At 41.2% G+C, this 18,566-nt stretch overlaps 1 protein-coding gene across 1 annotated transcript in view; it reads left to right on the forward strand.

Annotated features, from left to right (window-relative positions):
• Window positions 1-18,566, forward strand: part of ca16b (carbonic anhydrase XVI b) — a 91,784-nt gene that overhangs the window by 12,373 nt on the left and 60,845 nt on the right. The window contains exon 2 of the mRNA XM_079157104.1: window positions 8,635-8,739. Within this exon, the coding sequence (XP_079013230.1) occupies window positions 8,635-8,739 (105 nt within the window). The remainder of the gene's footprint in view (window positions 1-8,634; window positions 8,740-18,566) is intronic.

Genomic DNA, 18,566 nt, shown 5'->3' on the forward strand with positions numbered 1-18,566 from the left:
ATTTTATTTCAGAATCAATCCCGGGACAGGTCACGCAGAGCTACACACCGTGTCCTCAGGAATGACCTCATAAGCTCTCGTCTCTTAAGCGATCCAATTGCCACGTATTGAAAATTGAAAACCTCACTTTACACTGCACATTTACTTGACATCGTCAGAGCTGTTATGTACGGTCCTGCCACTGTGTGTGGAGAAACGTTGGAGGATTGTTTATTGTGGTCTGGAAGGGGAACACGCTATAGCTGTTCTAGTAAAGAGGTCACAAGCCCTGAATTAGTTTAATCTTGTTAATGGTTTTCATCAGAGCCCCTGATGCACTCAATCAGTCAGCGCGGCAAGCTATTTAATGCACTTACTTTACTGTACCAGCGTTGTCCTAAAAGCACACTGACACAATTCAGATTTACTATGTAACTTTACCATCTATTGTGTTCAGTCTGCATGTGAATGTCCATGTTCAACACAGGAAATCATGCAGTTTTAATTGAGGAAAGAGTCAGTGTCTTATGAATAGAGAGAATACATGCCAGAATGTGTTATATTTTCGTCTTTCTTTCTATTTTTTTTTTTTTTTTATGTAAGGCTGAATACATTAGAGACTTCCATCTAGGTACGTGCATGAAGTATAATGCATTTGCCATTGTTCACATTGTATTGCCTAATGTCATTGGTCTAATGCAAATGTCTTCTGCTACGTGTGAGTCTGTTCTTCGATAGCCGATGCTGCTTAACCGTGGTTCACGCTTGCCTGTGTTACTGTCGCATTGAAAGACCACCTGTGATGCAGTTCAGCGCACCAAAACATTGGTCATGGACAATGGTAAATGAATTATACTTTATACACAGACTACACCTATCCGCCCACATGCTCTGTAACAGTCGTTGATGCACTTATTCTCACTTATTCCGTGGAGTCAAAGGTTGAAGAGCAGCGTAACACATGATGCACTGCTCAGGTCTCATTTTGTTTTACTTCTGTATTATTAAAGCACAAGTAATACAAATACTTACAATATAGCGATTCTTAAGAGCGTAGAATCTGAAGGAAATGCGAGTGAGTGAAGTGAAGTGAGAGTGGGTTGGCAGTTGTTGACACTTTTGAATTTGATTATAAAGAGATGGCCCCCATCATCCACTTTCCCTCTGATGCATTTAGAGAGAAGACTGCAGAACCAGTGTGGCATAATGAGAAAGTTGAGCATACCCCCTTTGACCTTCCTCCTATTCTGCTGTGTTCTGTTCGGGAGGAGATCCAAGGTGTGTGTGTGTGTGTGTGTGTGTGTGTGTGTGTGTGTGTGTGTGTGTGTGTGTGTGTGTGTGTGTGTGTGTGTGTGTGTGCGCCTTCTTTAAAAGTTGGGTTTCTGTCACTTCACTATTTCTACTTGTCTCTATATCTCACTCTGAAGTTGTATTTTAGGGTGTTCGGCACCCTGCATGGCTAAGCTCAGCTCTGTTGAATGTGCGATAGCACTTCCTGTCAATTAACATGATGACCAAAGAAGCCTGACAGGCCTTGACATGCACACAGACCATATGCAAAATAATGAAAAAAAAAGATTAAGACGAGCCATCGAGGGAAATTTGAAAGATTCGTTTTTGGAATTTTTCATTTTAGTTTTATTCTTCATTGAGTTACTGAAGGAACAATTTTAACTCTAGACTAATGGGCTTAATTTCACTTAACATGGCTGCATTTCTTTATTTTTGGCCCAAGGGTGCCAACGTCCTCTTTGCTGAAACTGCTAGTTTGCTTTTAGCTGTGTAGGCCTAAATATCTGCTTTGGGATTTGAGTTGTTGCTTTACTATTTCTGAGCTTGATGTTTCGGCCCTACGGCTCGGCTCTCTCTGTTCCGTATCTTTGGCTGATCTTGGCGGGTCCCGGTCCGAGATCCCCGTGTGACTCGGAACACTTCCGGGAATATCGAGCCACATCGTCCACCACCCGAGGAACGAGAAACACACACACTCTCAATATCAAGCTCCACTTCCCCTTCCCTCTATGCTCGACCCCCCCGACATTGTTTCACCATCTTGACTTGCGCTGGTAACCACGTAAACCTCCACACACTGCAGCTGTATGGCATTCGGAATAATATGAGCACATTTGAAATGTAGGTGTGTGTGTGTCATAAATACACGTGTTAGTTATTCACCAAAACAGAAAACCAAGCAGATGTTCTCACATTTGACAGACGCCATGCATTGCAGATGAGATTGTACCGGCAGCTGTCTGCCTCAGCATGCACTTTTGTTCCTCGTATACAGAGCAGTTTTGCATGGAGAGGCTGCCCTTCTATGCACTCGCGGTGCCTCAGAAACACTCAGCTCACTTCTCTTCACTACCAATTCAGACGGAATAATGTAAACGTTGTTAAGACTGCAGTTTGTCTAATTAGTAAATGTAATGATATGCCTTCTCTCTCCCTCTAAGTGAAGGAAAAGATGAGAAAATGGGGATGGGTGACTCCCTCAGTAGCTGCTGTCTGTACGTAGCTGTGTGAATGTGAAGCAGGCCGGCGCTGGAGGAAAATGTCAACGATAACAACGCTGACTGATGAGTTGGAAAATATTTGACTTTATTCAAACGTACATTTTGGTGAAACACTTAATGAAGTCCACGCTCCCCAGGGAAGTTAGTTGTGTTTCACATTTAGTTTTTTCTGCGGTTGACAAGTGAAGTAGTGTCAGCCTCACATTACTTATCGCGGACACAGTGCAAGTAAGCCCAGTTCACTTTCCCTTGATTATTAGGCTTAAATAAACTCATCCTTTCTTGACTACACAAAGTAACTTCAGTAATGTTTGTGGTTTTTATTTGTTCCACTGCCACGTGTCATTGCCGGTTTAAGAGGTGTGTGTGTTTGTGTGTGTAAAACACAGCACAGTTCTAAGATTATCCTGTTGTGTACCTATATGTTCTATCTCGATGTAGGTTGTTTCATATCTCCATTTACGATATATATATATCACAATATAGCTCATGTTAAGGTAATTCACTAAATAAATGGTCTACATGAAATAAGCAAACGGAAAGGTCGATGTGTACTGCAGTGTGAGTTACATGACAAATGAAAAGTACGAAGAAGTTTCTCATTTAATTAAGAAGTTTAGTGCAAAATGAAGTGAACAGTATAAAGTGAAATTATAAAGGAAAACGTAATCCAGCTTTACACTGACTGTTAACATGCCTGCACACAAAAACAGAGTCATTTGATTAAGACAAGCAATTGATTGAACGAAGGAGTTTCCGATTTTCTGAGAGGTTTAAGTTGCTATATGCTTGTTATCTATTTTATTAATGTAGTTGTGTATCACAATATCTTACATGATTTCATCACGATTTGATCCCATTGAAAGATGATGAATTACAGTAGTGACTTATCGCCCAGCCCTAAAAGGTTAGTTCTGTTGATATTCTATTTTATGTTTTTCTTACGGTCAAAAAATCCCAAGAATGAATTGATGCCAGTAAAAAGTGTTCCTCTGAGCCATACCCACAAACGCTTAACAACATATCAGAGCCACACTATTGTTCCTTCATTACCATTAACACGGGCGCTGTAGTTTTATTTTTAGGCACCACCCTGCTTCAGTAATTACTCACTCACACGCGTGCACCTGAAAATAGTCCCCGACAAATACACTATTAACTCCTGTGAAGTATTGAGAGACGGACTAATGCGTGGTTGGTTTTGGTCCTTTCTTGGGATTTGTTGATAGTAACAACATATAGAATATTGGCAGCTTTAGCCTTCACAACCTGTCACTGTGGATGGGTGAAAATAATCAATTCATTGATGACTCACTGCTTGTGTGCGGGCCTAATTAGTGTTCATTTATTCTTACTGTGCCGTTCGAAACATGCCTGTTCAGAACGGGAAGAACCGCTCATACAAACAACTGCACACTCGACATTGTGCTTCCTCAGCAGTACACCTGCTATTACATAGTGGTGTCTCGCACTCACGGGGATGAACAGCAGTGAAATAGGCCCTGGAACACCAGGGGCTTTATCTTTATCTTCAGGCATGTCACTGCCTGGGGGGGGGGGGGGGGGCAAACTAAAAGGGCCCCAAACAACTACAAATGTATTATGTAAAGGTATGAAAAGTACTTCTATTTGAAATCATTGTACCCAGAAATAACTTACAACCTCCACCCCACTCCACAGTTTACATTCCCCAAATTAGCTGTGATCGTTTTCGAAATGTGAGCGCAGCTACGGGGTCCTGAAGCTCCGCCCCCGCTGCTACACAGAGAGCTGTGTGCTTGTTTATTTAAAGTTTAATAAAATTGAACGTTAAAACATTTTTAAAAAAGCACTCCATGTGTGAAGTACATCGGATGAGCGGTTCGATTTATGCGAAGGAAGGACAGACGGACAGAGAAGAGATTCCTTGCTTTATATTTAGATCGTAGTCGTCTTTAAACAAAATGAACGAGAAGCTGGAACCATAGCCGTCTATGGGGAGCGGCAGAAGAGCCTGAGATCTGCACACCGGTGTCTGTTTCTAGTGTTGTGTTTTCTATTTTTAGCCTTTTATACGCCATTAGCTACCATATAGTGCACTTTTACTGTGTTCTCATTTTCACATGAATCACATTTGTGAATCAAATGTTTGTCACATCCGACTCTGTTTGTTGATAATAAGCAATAACACTATTTTAGTGTAAATAATGAGGGTGGCGATATTCTTTCTTGATGTGCATTTTCTTCAGAAGTGGTACCACACAATTAGGACAGCAAGCTGAATACATTTCCGTTCATTTGCTGTATTTTGGTCCCACATAGAATGACTCTGGAATCTGTGTTGAGCGAACGTGCAATCTGTACAAACAAAATCACAGAAGAGAGAAAAAATAACTTCCATTACTATCGTGAGCTTGAGGAAATGTGTTGCTTAAAACACCCTAACTGCGGCACTAAATGTGTAAGTGACACTGTAAATGCCGGATGTATTTGATAGCTTTTCCATCCCCAAACGATCCTGTCGACGCGGACATGCCAGCATTGCTGTCCTTCACGTACCTCATGCCAGCGTTGGTGGTGAGATTGATATTTTAACTCGGGCCCCCAATGACTAATGGAAGTTAAACGTTCCTGTGGCTGTTGTTAGGCTGCTGTTTTTCAAGGGCTCTCAGGGGTTCTTAGCCTGTTGTTGAGTGTGATATTATGGAACAAATAGCGTGGCTTCGTGCTGCTGTAGATGATTTAACTGCCCTCAGGGCAATGAAGAAAGGAAAATGATTTTGTATGCCTAGACATTGTACAAGCTGTTGTTCTGTAGGTGTTTTTGAAGCTTTTCCTTTCCTCCATGCTCCCTAAGAACGTACAGATTCAAAAATCAGGCTATCTTTCTAAATGTAAAAAAATACCCGTAGGGCCAAACTCTCTGTATCGTGCATCTCATTTCAACTATCAGTTAACCTACATAATCTGGATTTCAGATTTCTGTATGTTGCTTGAGTGCCGTGCCGCGCTCCTCAGTCTCCTTCAGGCCCAGCGCCGACTATGTTGCCTGTCTGCTCCGCTCTATCGGAGATGCTGTGGCTTTAATCCTTTGCCCACAGGGGACAGCTGACATGGATGAGAGTAAACTGTTGACATGGTGCTGTCTCCTATGCTCTCTGATCAAAGACGGCGCAGCCCTCCTGTTTCACAACCTGCCTTCAAAATACGCTGCGAGTGTCTGCCACAGAGACACCCTCCATCTTTGTTTCACACTTCACGTTAACCACCGTTTTCCCTGCAGTGAAGCGATACGTCTTAGGATGACAAAGCAGCCATTCATGACTTCGCCCATTTTGCCTCTGTGACCTCCCGTCCAACAATGAATTTGCTTTGGAAAACACTGTGTAAGTGGCTCATAGTGGAGACGGTAATGCATCGACTTTAAGTACAGGCAAAGACTTGGCTTGATGTAGTGCTTAGTTTAATTAATCCGCAGTAATGATGCAACTATTAGTAAGAGCTGAGCTTGTCTGAAGTGGCTGGAGGTGTGTGTGTGTGTGTGTGTGTGTGTGTGTGTGTGTGTGTGTGTATTTGGTGTATGCAGATGCTGATGAGCTGCAACTGACTGTCTTAAGGAGTTTTGACTTCAGGAGTCCAGGGAGTTCTGCTGTTTTTCTGAAGTTGCCTTTAACCTCATGAGACTTCTACCAAGCGTGATGTACATTAGTTGTCATGTTGCATAGCACGAGCTTCTACAGTAGCTGAAGGGAACTTCTGTCACACGTGTTGCGTAAGTGGAGATTTGAAACTGTTGATGTTGTTGGGAGAATCCTTATTAAAACATGCATAATCCGGATCTGTTTTGGTAGATAACATTATGTTATGGATATATTATTTGTACCATACTTCTGGTTGGTACGGCTCTTTTGCTAGTGATGTCTTTCAATGCTGAGACATACAGGTAGAGGCTGTTTTGTTAGTTTTAGTGCATTTCGGCAACCGCGTGAATAAATTTTTTCCTTTCATTTGTAACGTGTTTTACAAAAAAAACTGTGATACAACATGGATTATCTGAATGGATTAAAAAAACTGTATTGCAGCTGGTAAAAGTGATTTCTGCTTCATTTTGATTCTGGCAGATTGTCATCTCTGCTCTTGTTTTAGTTTTTCCTGCCATTCGCCCTTTTTTTTCACAGAAACAATCTGCCGACCCAATTCTTTGCATCCTTCTAGCAACAGGCAGCCAGTATTAGCCAATACATCTCTGGGTTGTGAATGCGACAGTAGGTTATGACCCCTTGAAGCAACACAAAACACTCTTGTTTTGCTCGAGCACCTGATTGACAATGGCTCCTGCTAGAGGCATTTTCTTCCCCACTGGCACAGGCTGCATCCGTTGTGGAGCACATTTCCCCCCGATGAGTTTGATTATTGCGAGTCTGGGACTATAGCGAGTGTGTATGCTAAAGGACACTCTGTGCCTCTAGCATTCGCTGTAATTCTGTTGACAATGTTTGATTTCTTTTGGGCAATTTGCCCTCAGAAGCTCAAGAGACATTTGTGCCCAGAAGACAGAGGGCTGATTGTAAACACTCCTGATAACATACATTGTCTGCATTTTGCTGAATGAAGTTTCCACATAAGAGCGTAGGAGGCAAGTCATTGTGACATTATAATGTGCATGCGTATCGGGGCTGCAGCTATCCATTAGTTTAGTGATCGATTATTCTATCATATTCCATGGATAAATCGGAGTAATCAGATAGAAAAATATATTTGTGCTTTATTTAGGAGCAGTAGTACATATACAAAAAAAGAAAATTAGACCGAACAACTAATTGATTTTCTTTTCGAAAAATCAATATGTTATATTGCTTAAATTGCATACAATATTATTATCTGTCAAAACTAGACCGTAGTTAATTTAAGTGCCATATTACATTCTGGGTTTCGAGGCTTTTTTAACCACCGTCTCAAAAAACGAATTGTCTAGATGCAGAGAATTTACATCAATCATTTTCCAAAGAAATTGCATCAATGATTTCTATCAATCAAGTTTAATAGAAAACGTACATGCTTATTTTGTGAACATATTGACCGTCCAGTCTATTTCAATTTTTTTTATTTTTTTTTCCCCAGCCCAGAAGCTGCTGTAAAATAATTTGATTTATTGTAGCTGTAAGAGAGCATGCAGCGTCATAGGGGCCAAAGGTTGTTTTCTGCTGGTCCCAGATGGTGAAGATCATCACAACCTATTAATAAGGCATGGAGTCAAATGATGTCATCTGGGCTGAAAGCAAAGGATTGTTTCCTGCACATCGTCACCACTGGACTCGTGCTTCGGCTTGCACTGGTTCAGTTTGTGAGACTAGGAAGTTCAGGAAACAGAAATTTGGTTTAATAGCCGAGCCGAGATATATCTCTAGTCAAAAGTATTTTTCAATCACAGTCAGCACTCGGGGCTGCAGTCCCTCCTGAGAGTAGCTGCAACAGCTGCAATTTGAGAGGAGATTTGAGGCACTTTGATTGAAAGTTTCTATCAAACTGAAGTATAGAGGTACTTATACTGTAATCTACAAGTTTGAGCATATACAGTTTTTTTTTTTTTTAAATCGGTTCTATGCAAGTGTATTTACTACCCGTTCATGTTAATAGTGGATGGCTCAGAAAAACCATGGATTTTGTTCCATAACGACACGGTTACATTTTTTCAATTCAATTTCTTTCTTAAAATCATTCCTGCCCGAATCTGCACATGACAAGAACAGTATAGTTAATTGTCAAAGTTTGAATCCGATATCAGGATTCTGGCATCATCAAAATACTGCTGAAATTTGAGAAACGATGCTATTGAGTTATTGCCCATCCCTAGGAGAGAGGAGATGAATCCCAGTGTGCAGAGTCAATGTTTGGCACATTACACACGTATCCATCACCCCAACCTTCATACTGACATTTTGCTGCATTGAGGGCACATTTCGTTCAGGATGGGAACTAAAGATTTTAAATCTAATGTATCCTTTTCTTTATACAGCCGTCACTTTGTTGCCAACTTTTGACATCAGCCATGTACATCTTGAATAGATTTTTTTTGGATACGCTGTCAAAGTATTTGTTCAGGTTCTAATTGAAACTTTTCTCTTCCTGTGGAGTTTCTTACCTCTGTGTCTTCCTCCCACAGTTGCATCAGGTGGCCAACCTCGCGATGCTGAAGACAGGCACCATGGGACCTCAGGCGTAATGAGGGAGAGGAGGGCAGCTGGTGACCCCTATTGGTCCTATTCAGGTGAGCTCTCATTTGTGCGCTGAGCAGAGACCTCAGTTGGAGGGGAAATGCATTTTCTTTGACCCGTTCACCTCAGCTGTGTCTTGCCCATCATTTTACATCGTTTTTTGTCTTCCATTTTTCCAGAAACCGCTATTTCCTCCTCACTGCTGTAGCCAGAAGGGCTCAATTGGCATTTACATAATTGTGTACCTGTACTGTACGTTTTCATTGCCCGTAGTAACTCTAATTACACTAATTCACCAGAAAAAGAAAAAGAAACCACTGACATACAACAACGCAAATTGATCTTCATGTTGCAGCCGTATTTTTCTTTATTACCGGTTACAGATCAGGCATACGGTTTGTGTGGATTGAAATGCATGCCCATCAGTTCATGTGCATTTCATTTAATAAAAAACGTTGCAATTAGTTGTGAACCCTACTTCTCTTCAACCAGTGATGTTTAAAAATACAACATTCAAACAAGTTGCCTGAAGGACTATTGTGACCTATAGGATGCCACATTTACAGTCGTCAGCTGTCGTCTGCAGGCCTCCATTTGTATTTAAGTGTGTTTTTATAAGAAATGCACTAGGCCTAGCTTTGAAAGCCTAGCTAGATTAGTTGTTTTAATCATTCCCTTTATTATTGATAATATGCATCGTTTTAATGCCAAAGGAATTTAGCCTCGTCTCCTCCTTCAATCTCTCAGCTGTCTTCCTTAACAAACTGGAAAGCTGGTCGGAAGTGGCAGCCCAAAGTGAACAGTCAGATGTACGCTCTGATGAGTGATTCATTGAGTGCACTTAAAGCCTGGTAAATATTCTCACAGTGGTAGTATATGATTGCATATGTGTAGAGTTTTGTTTTTCAAGTGAAAACGGCACGTTGATTGTCTTTAATAGGGAGCAGCTTAGTTATAAGCTTTAGAAAGTTGTGTGCAAAAAACAAATGAACCAAAACATATTTTTTTTATTTCATTTGTTAATACAGATGTCAGTATAGTTTCAACTCTAAAATGCATTTTGTACATGGGTTTAACACATCAATTATCATTTTTAAATCTTCACTCTAAAGGCTACCAACATGCAACGTTTTGCAGTAAACTAGTTTTGTATCCACTTACTTATATATTCAATATTTAGATACCACAGGGGAAAAGAAAATCAATGAGAAAAAGCTCCTTCTGCATTATACATCCCTTGTTCAAATGTAGGATGCTTTTTTTTATAGGGCTTAGCCCAAATAATGGACAATTCGATCGAAGGTACCTGATTCAATTGCCAATCTTACAGTCAAATCATTGCAGTGGCTGTAAAAACAAACAGTGTGCTCCGTTATTCTGAAACACCAGCTAAGCGATAGTCGCATGTATCTTGGCCAACAATGTTGTTGTTTTTGCTATTTCTCTCTCTGTGTATATAAATAGAACTTCGAGAGATGTGTTTTTTTGGCGGGCAATAGTTCTGATAAGCAGACATCAATGTTCTTTAGGAGCGCTGCTTCCTATTCAGCTGTGCACGTGAACACGGTGCAAACACAGCCCTCTGTTGGCCATCGAGCAGCTCCGGTGGGAAATAGGGGTTATGTGCTTTGATCGAGGGCACCTCACTGGAAGAGCTCAGGAAGGGAGGAGCACTGAGTTAAATTATATTTACAGGTTTCAAGGTCCAAAAACAGCCCATAGCAAATATCAAACGTGGTCCCTCTGCTCTTGGAGTGAATCACAGCTCTGAAATTTATTATACTGATGGAATATTTTGTCTTTGGCACTGCTTGTCCCATGGTTTGAGGCAAACAAATAAATAAATGCAATTACAGAAAGAGAGCAAAGAACTCTGAAAGGTTTATGTTTGTTTGTTTTTTCATAAAAGTGTATACAGTTTTTCATGATGTTAGTAGTTGGTGTCCCACTACTGCTATAAAACACAGGGGGAAACCATAGCTGCATTATATTTACATCCATCTTTATTCTATCCCTTTTTCATTGTATATGTGCAGATCTTTGATTTTAGTTCATGATTGCTTATTTAAATTTCCATATTCATCACATTCTGACTAGTGGGACTAGACTTAAGTCCAGACTCCAGCAGGAACCAATCTTATTCATGACTGGTTCCGATATATTTACTAACTAAGACATCCGTTTTGTTTCGGACATGGTTCATTTCTTTGCTCTGTTAAATTATAGGACCGTATGTCTTTTATCTGACAGAAAAGTATCTATAATTATGTAAACAGTCGACGCTGCAGGCTGACATGATACTTACTAACATTCAACAAAACCGTTTTCCGGGAATATCCAGCTTTGCTTTTGTGTGCAGTTGTGTGATTTCCTATCAAGAGGCAGGCTGGTAATTTGGAGAAGATAGGATCTCTTAATGTAAAAGATGTTTATCCAGGGAGGGTGGACAAAACAATGAACAAACATCGGGTTGGGGGACTGGCTGACATTAGTTGGTTTTGGACATTCATTTCAGGCCCGTGCAGAGCACCAATTCCTACCAGGGAAGGCAGCTGGCTGATTGTACTGAGAAAGGGGGAAGCATTGAGGGAACACAGAAATGTCCATTGCTTTGGAAAGGTAATTAGTGGCTAAGGCTGTGAATGGGGGACAGACGAGCGTGCCGTAGCAGCTAAATGGTTATTAAGGGCATTTGCTCCGTGCAAGTGAGTGTAAAAGAAATGCACACAGTAGGGTTAGCCTGAAGCTAGAAGCTACTGGTGCAAAACAGACTTCATTTCAGTGAGCTAGACACACATAGCGATAGCGTACATCGCCCATTGTTTCACAGACCTCCCACAGCCTTCACTGTGTATCCCACAGTCTACAAACTTCTGCTGGAGGGAGCCGTTTGAAGACTGTGGAACATTTTTGCTCAGAAATTTTGAGCATCGCAAATAGTGGCGCAACGGTTTGGAAGGTTTCTTGAATCCTTTTGTTCTGAGCAAATGTGTTGGTTGTAACAGTTGAAATGGGCACTCTATTTTGTAACAACAGATTGATGAGAAAGATTGCCTTCGTATTTTACACATCAGCCCAATGCAATGAGGATTAAGACACACGGTGCAATGAGAGCTCGTATCATTCCATCACATGTCGCCTTCCTGTGTGCTTTGGTTATGAACCTCATTGCAAGTTGCCTCGAAACCTGCACTCCGAAATTTGATTAAAAGTTATTTAAGGCATGCTGTGTGCGTGCGTGTGTCTGTGTGTGTGCGTGCGTGTCTCTGTGTGTGTGTGTGTGTGTGTGTGTGTGAGGGATGATATCATACTCACCATCAGACTCCCCGAGGAACAGGGCTATGCATCATTTCCCCCTTTGTATATCTCTGCAGGTTTTCACATCTTCTCTGTTGGTTCCTCTCACTTCCTTTATCGGTCGTTCTACGGTTTGGGCCAATGTAGGCTGTAGTTAGCTTTTGATTGCACTCGTGTTGATTTATTGTTCTAGTTTAATTACAGCACAACAGTTGGAGTACCTTAATGTGCATTTGCAGAAGCATTATGCTTGATCCCCTTTAACAGTGTGTAGAATGAAAAAGCAAAAGCAAATAAGTAATGGCGTTAGATGTGGAAAAATAGATTAACGCCCTGAAGATAATCAACACTCATTTTTTTTGTTTTCACTGCATTATGACATTTCGTCAAGTTCCTGAATTAACTCTCGTGTCATTTCAGACTGATATGAAGCAATCATTTCTAATGAAATAAATGTTCTCGCTGTGCTCACGGGGAGAATTATTGATGATGGTTAGAAAAAAAACTGTGCTTAATTGGGGGATTAAAAATGCAGTAAAGAGCACATGCTGCTGTAGCCCAAATCCCTCAGATGTGATGGAAGTCTACCTCCACAGATGAATAATATAGCTATTAGGCACTACACCTCCAGTGATGTATTTCTTCCTCCAAGCTCTGTGCTCTGCATTGATAGAGCTCCTACTGCAGCAGTCATGGATGTTTGGATGGAAGCCATCCTGACAAGCTGCTGTAGCCACTGAAAGAGCCTGCGATGGTCTGATACGTGGATTATATTTTCCTTCAGTCTGACTGTTTTATTCCACTTCACTGAGGTTTCCTGTGATCATTAGCAATCTTTCCACTCGTGTCTCTCATAATGAAGTGAGTGAAGTGTCATTTTCAATCAATTGCTACGTTGATCCAACTTAATTAGTACTTTAGAGGATAGAGGGTACAAAACAAGATTAGGTAACCCACTGCTCTTGATTGCCAGGGCTGTTTGTTTAGACTTTGCAATAACCCTCAAATCTACTGCTGCACCCACATTCTGTAGCTTTAGATCTATCCCATTATTCTCTTCATTTTTGGGTGAAAATGCGTAGCTACAATTGCACTGATGAGGTGTTCCCAGCTTTTCGGATAACCATGTCAATCATGCATTATTCTGCAATTGGACAATTTATCTCGTTAATATAATCTTTATAGAGACAGTTGTTTGACCAAATTCCCCACATGACTTTTTGTGTCTTTAACATGTTTAAACTCTATGGTTCATACAACCTTAAGTTTGCTGGCTGCTTGTGAAGGCAGGGCACTTTGTCTCTTACGGCATGACACCCCCGACAAAGACTGGAGGGAAAAGAGCAACGCTATGTTGTCATGGTGCCCAACAGAAGGAGCTCTGCCTCCTGGAGTTAATGAATCGAGAGGAGGATTGCTCCCAGTAGACCTCCATGTATGAGAAGCACTTGACTTTAAAGCAAAGCTCCCTGACTATAAGGCCGTGATGGGGTTATGCATGGAGGATAAAGTACGGGGCATTTTATTATACAAGGATACAGGGACATACTCTAAAGGGATGTTGATACAAATACCAGCCCTAACTGAGGTTTTTATGGATAAGAAGATGGAGGTGATTTCCATTAATGAAATCTGATTTATAGTAAATAATGGTGTTTTACTTACAAATATTATATATTAAAGTTTTTGCGGGATTTGTTTTGTGAACTGCATCATGATGCACACTTTTTGTTGTCCAAATCAACACCTGCAAACCAATTGTTAAATCAGATTTCCGCCAGGATGAAATACTTCTAATGGCAGCTGAAAATCACAGATGAATTTAATTTCCAATTATCATCCAGTCCAATAAGCGAGACAATATGCCCTGTGATTCTCCCAAGTGGCTGTTAAGTAATATCAATTTCAGAAGCGGTTGTTTCAGCAATATTTTTTAGCATTACCCAGTTGGAAATATACATTAGTAGGTCCTTTGGTGAAGATATTCTATCACTCCATCACTATGCACCCCAATCACCAGCCATTCACATGATATGTGTCTATTTTTGCGGTGCTAAGTGGTGCACCCAGTCTGCTGCTTGGTAAAGCATTTGGCCCCAACCCGCACCTGCTACAATTTTGTTAAGTTTAAGCAATAGGTTTTCCTCAGACTGTGCTTAATCCCAAAGGGACTGTAGTTTGCCGTGTTTCTGATGTGCCATTCCCGACGACATCAATAGTAAATTCATACTAACCTAGAAATGTGCACTCAGTAGAGTGCAGATCTCCGCCAGGTGCGTCTGCAAAACCCACTGCTGCATCGTTTGTTTGAATGAATACAACCCACAATTGGCTAAGCCCCAGTCTAAACCGCAAGTGTATCAGACACATATTCCACTGACACGTCAGATACGCTCTCATTTTGATCTATACAGACATCTGCACCGGCTCTGTGCAGCCGCGCGTCTCTGCTCCGTCTCACAGGCGTAAAGGTTTATCAAGGCGTCACGTGTATTTTTTACAACATAATATGCGTAAAACGTGACGTTGATAGCCAATAAAAAGGACACGAAATAACTGCGTCTCTGGCTGCTGAGCCACGGCGATGCAGTCAGGTGTTTGGTAATTCCGTTAGCTGATAGCCTTTCACACCGTACACGGCTATAAAAGTGGGCAGACTGTTTTTTCCTCATACATAAAGTCTATGGGTGTCCCCCACTGTGTCTCTGGCCGCAGGGCAGTGGCTGACGTTCGGCAATGCACTCAGCTGTGTTAGTGCCTGTGGCCCCTACCGGCCGACTGAGTTCGGAGTCAACAGGCAATCAATGACAACATAAAACAGGAATTAAAAGGTGTTTTGACAAAGTGTTAGCCACGTCAACCACAAGAGGACTAACTGGCCACCCACAATATTGTGCAGCTTGCTGCAGCAGAATGGGAGAATAGCCGTGGACAAGAGTTACTCACTCTAGAACGTACGCGCGCATACACACAAGCAGGACTGAGCGTCAGGCGTCAGCGTCATTGATGTCTAAGATATCAAAAATACATACATTTTGCACAATGTCAATTTCAACTATTCAATTTCAATTATTATTGTTCATCACTTGCAATACATCTTAATGTCATAACAATTTGAAGTTTTGAGTCAAGTACTGAAGTAAAAATACTGATTGTCCTGTTCAGGGAAAGGGCTGTTATGACATACAGTGACTCAATTAAATGATGTGTCACAGCGACCCTTTCCAATTTTATGCCCGGTATTTTTCTGATCCGGCATTTTAGAAATATAGTCTATTATATTGTTACATTTGTTTGTTTTAAGGAGAAGATGATTGATTAAAATATTGAAACATTAATCAGACAAGTTTTTTTATATTTATATGAGGTAAATTGATTGTTATATTAATTGGGAATTTAAAAGAATTAACTTTAGCATAGTCATTTATTTAGCATAACATACATTTGTCTTTTTCTTCTAAATGCAAAAGTTAACTCACAAAATATTTTGATTTACAATTTCGCTAAATATCCCAAATCAACCAGTTGGAGCAACACAAAGCAAACACTCACTGCCAGTTGACACATGTCATGTGTTCAGGAAAGCAGCAACTTTAACACATTCGATCCCTGGACTGGCACCTCCTGGCTACTGCAAGCCCCTTCAGGCAAATGTGTGATATTGAGATATATAGATAAAACAGACATGGCTTGACTTGTACCCTGACTGTATATATGTTTGTGTTGCCCTTTAGAATGATGCCCTGAGTGGAACCTTTTTCCCTTCATTTTGGGAATAGAAACTCTGTTCATTTACAGGAGGTTCCAGAGGAACTTTTGAACTTTGTTGTGCTCCTCCTGCAACATTCCTCTGCTGCCTCCCGTCGCCACAGCGCTCTCTGGACTTGATTAATTTCCTCCTCTTGGGAGAACATAGAGATTAATCTGTGTTACAACGCTGCATTTATAGTCACAGCCATTCTCTGTGATGATGGAAGCTTAACGCAACATCATCTATATTCCTCCAGCCTTGCTGATGTGTTGTATCAACCTGTAGTAGTACCTGCACTCATTTTTTGAGGAAATGAGAGGTGTAGGAACACTAATTATTAAAAATGAATTTTGCCAGGGCCCAAGCGGACTCATTTTTCATCTTGGTTATTGCTAGCAGTTTGGATCAGCCTTTGTGTGCCAGAATTGGTCCATTTGTCTCCGTCAGGGGTGGGCCCAAGACAGATGTGCCAATATGGCTACCGAAGTTCTGTGCTGGGGGAGAGGCATCTTAATTCTCCATGATGTATCACGCTGGCAGCAACCAATTTAGCCCAATTGAGCTCCAAATCATCTTACTTCCCACTGCTTCTGCCAATCTGTTTCCTTTCTCGAGATGACGTAAATATATTAAGGATGGAAATAAATGAGGGCTTCCTGAACTAATACTCTATCAGTGAGGTTTTGATTCGAGTTGATTGTTCGTATTGTCACATTGGCTTGTCAAGAGAACAGTGTCCTGGGCATGTGCCATTAGGATGCATAAAGCTAAGGCCCAATATACAGCAACAACAATAAATACAGCCAATTATTCAGCTTTCCCTGCATTGGGCAGATTGATGTATCGGACCGACAGGTTTGTTGTGTAAACCTAATTAATTTAATTTCAGGTGTCAGATGGCGTCGGTGTGCCTCGTGGCAGCATATTAGGCCTAGTTGGTGGCTCAGGTCCAACATAATGGATGTGGACATGCTTGGCCTGCTGGGATTTCAATATTGAGGAAGTATGAGATTGCCAGCCCACAGGTTTCCTCTCTAATGTGGTTATGCTGATGAGTTGGAATGAGCTAGCTAGCAGTTCAGCACATTTTGAAACTCATAATCATGATGACTTACTTTGTAATAAGTATATACCCCCCCCCCCCCCCCCCCCCCCCCACAGAGGTGAGGCGTTAACTGCAGGGGGGCAAGGCCGTAATAGTTGCATAATGGCACAATGTTGGGAAAATGTCCAATGCCTTGCTTGAATTATAAAACTGTTTGACAATCATATGTTACAATGCTGAGAGGTATGTTAGCATGAAATTGCACCAGCGAGAGACGGAGTGTATAGAAGCAATTGATGGTCTTTAGTACTGCATTGCTTCTAGTTCACTGCCGTTCTCAGGTTTGTTAGATTGTTTATCCTGTGCTACTATCTCTAGTTTACTGAATTACACTGTTAACAATCGATTCCTGTCTGGATTCTAAATTATAAGGACACTTGCTGTGTAAACATGTAGCCACTGTTGTCCCTGCTTAGCTTGCAGAACAACGGCAACATAGAAGAGTAATGACTGCTGAGGGGGTGAGCCGAGTTTAGAGAGGGCAATAGCTCAGAGTGCTTCCAGCCTGATTTTTGTACCGTGTTGTTTTGTTGGCTAGTGGTGCCTGAGGGCTGGTTGATATGTTATCTTTTTACAGGTGGTGGGGGTTCTATAATTAGTACGGATAGATAAGATTGTTGTAATTTTGTCAATATTGGGTCCATATGATGCAGTTTATCAATCACACTTCTTGTTGGGTAGCTTCAAGTCAGTTTAAAAACTCTGAATATAGCACGTACATCAACAACATACAATCTGAAAGACATTTATGTTAATCGAGGATGATCCAGCTTCATGTTCTAACCGTAGCAGCCAGGAGGAAGAAAACTCCAGCCTGTCATTCTTGGTCTTGTAGAATCTCATGACTCATTTAAGTGGGAGCTCATACACCTGCAAGGGGTAATAAATAATATAGATGTATCAAGAAATTACTGGGTTAGAAGCTACTCTTTGCATATTGCAAGAAAGGTTTAAGCTATCACACATTGTAGAATCCAAACACCCTCTGACACGTTTCCTTCAGCAACAAGGCAGGATTTATACATGAGCAAAACGCAATCCTCATGCTGGAAACATTTTAATGTGTGTTAATGTCTCCAGTTTTCTGATATTTATGAATGGAGCCATTTACTTCCTTTTGAGAAAGAAAAAAAATGAGTCCATTACCTGAGAGTGTGTGTGTGTGTGTGTACACCACAGCCGTTAGCTGCTGTGGTAAAATAATTTCATTTAGGTGGCACTTACAGTAACTTTCTGTTGCATGTGTCTGTAGGAGAAATGCATAGTGAAGGTGCAACAAAGGGCATCACTGGAGGGGAATTGAGAAATAGGATTTGTACTTTTTAACTTTTGTTTTGTATTTTTATGTCCATAGTGGAGAGCTGCCTGCAAGAGCTTTAATTATGAAATGAATTTAAGCAATCTTTTCCAGCACTCCCCTCTCCTCTGGAGTCAATTTTCTGCTCCTCTAAGTGAGCTCCCTCCTCCCTTCTGTCCTTTAATTTCCCTCCTCATCTATCTTTCCTAATGCCAGCCGCATTTCAATTCTGAGCAGGGGTTTGCACGAGGATGCTATGGGGGTAGTGAGGAGGGTGAGACACAGCGTGGATTAGGGCTGGATTTAAAATGGCTGCTTGCTGTGCTTAGCTCAACACTCATCTGGGGATGTGGTCATGTGCTATCTCGTGATTTGTGGCTTCATTAGCATATTTGGGGTACCCAAGGCGAGAAAAACCTGCACAGTTTCT

Source organism: Pholis gunnellus (genome assembly GCF_910591455.1).
Source record: "Pholis gunnellus genome assembly, chromosome: 3".
In the NCBI taxonomy this organism is placed as follows: domain Eukaryota; kingdom Metazoa; phylum Chordata; class Actinopteri; order Perciformes; family Pholidae; genus Pholis; species Pholis gunnellus.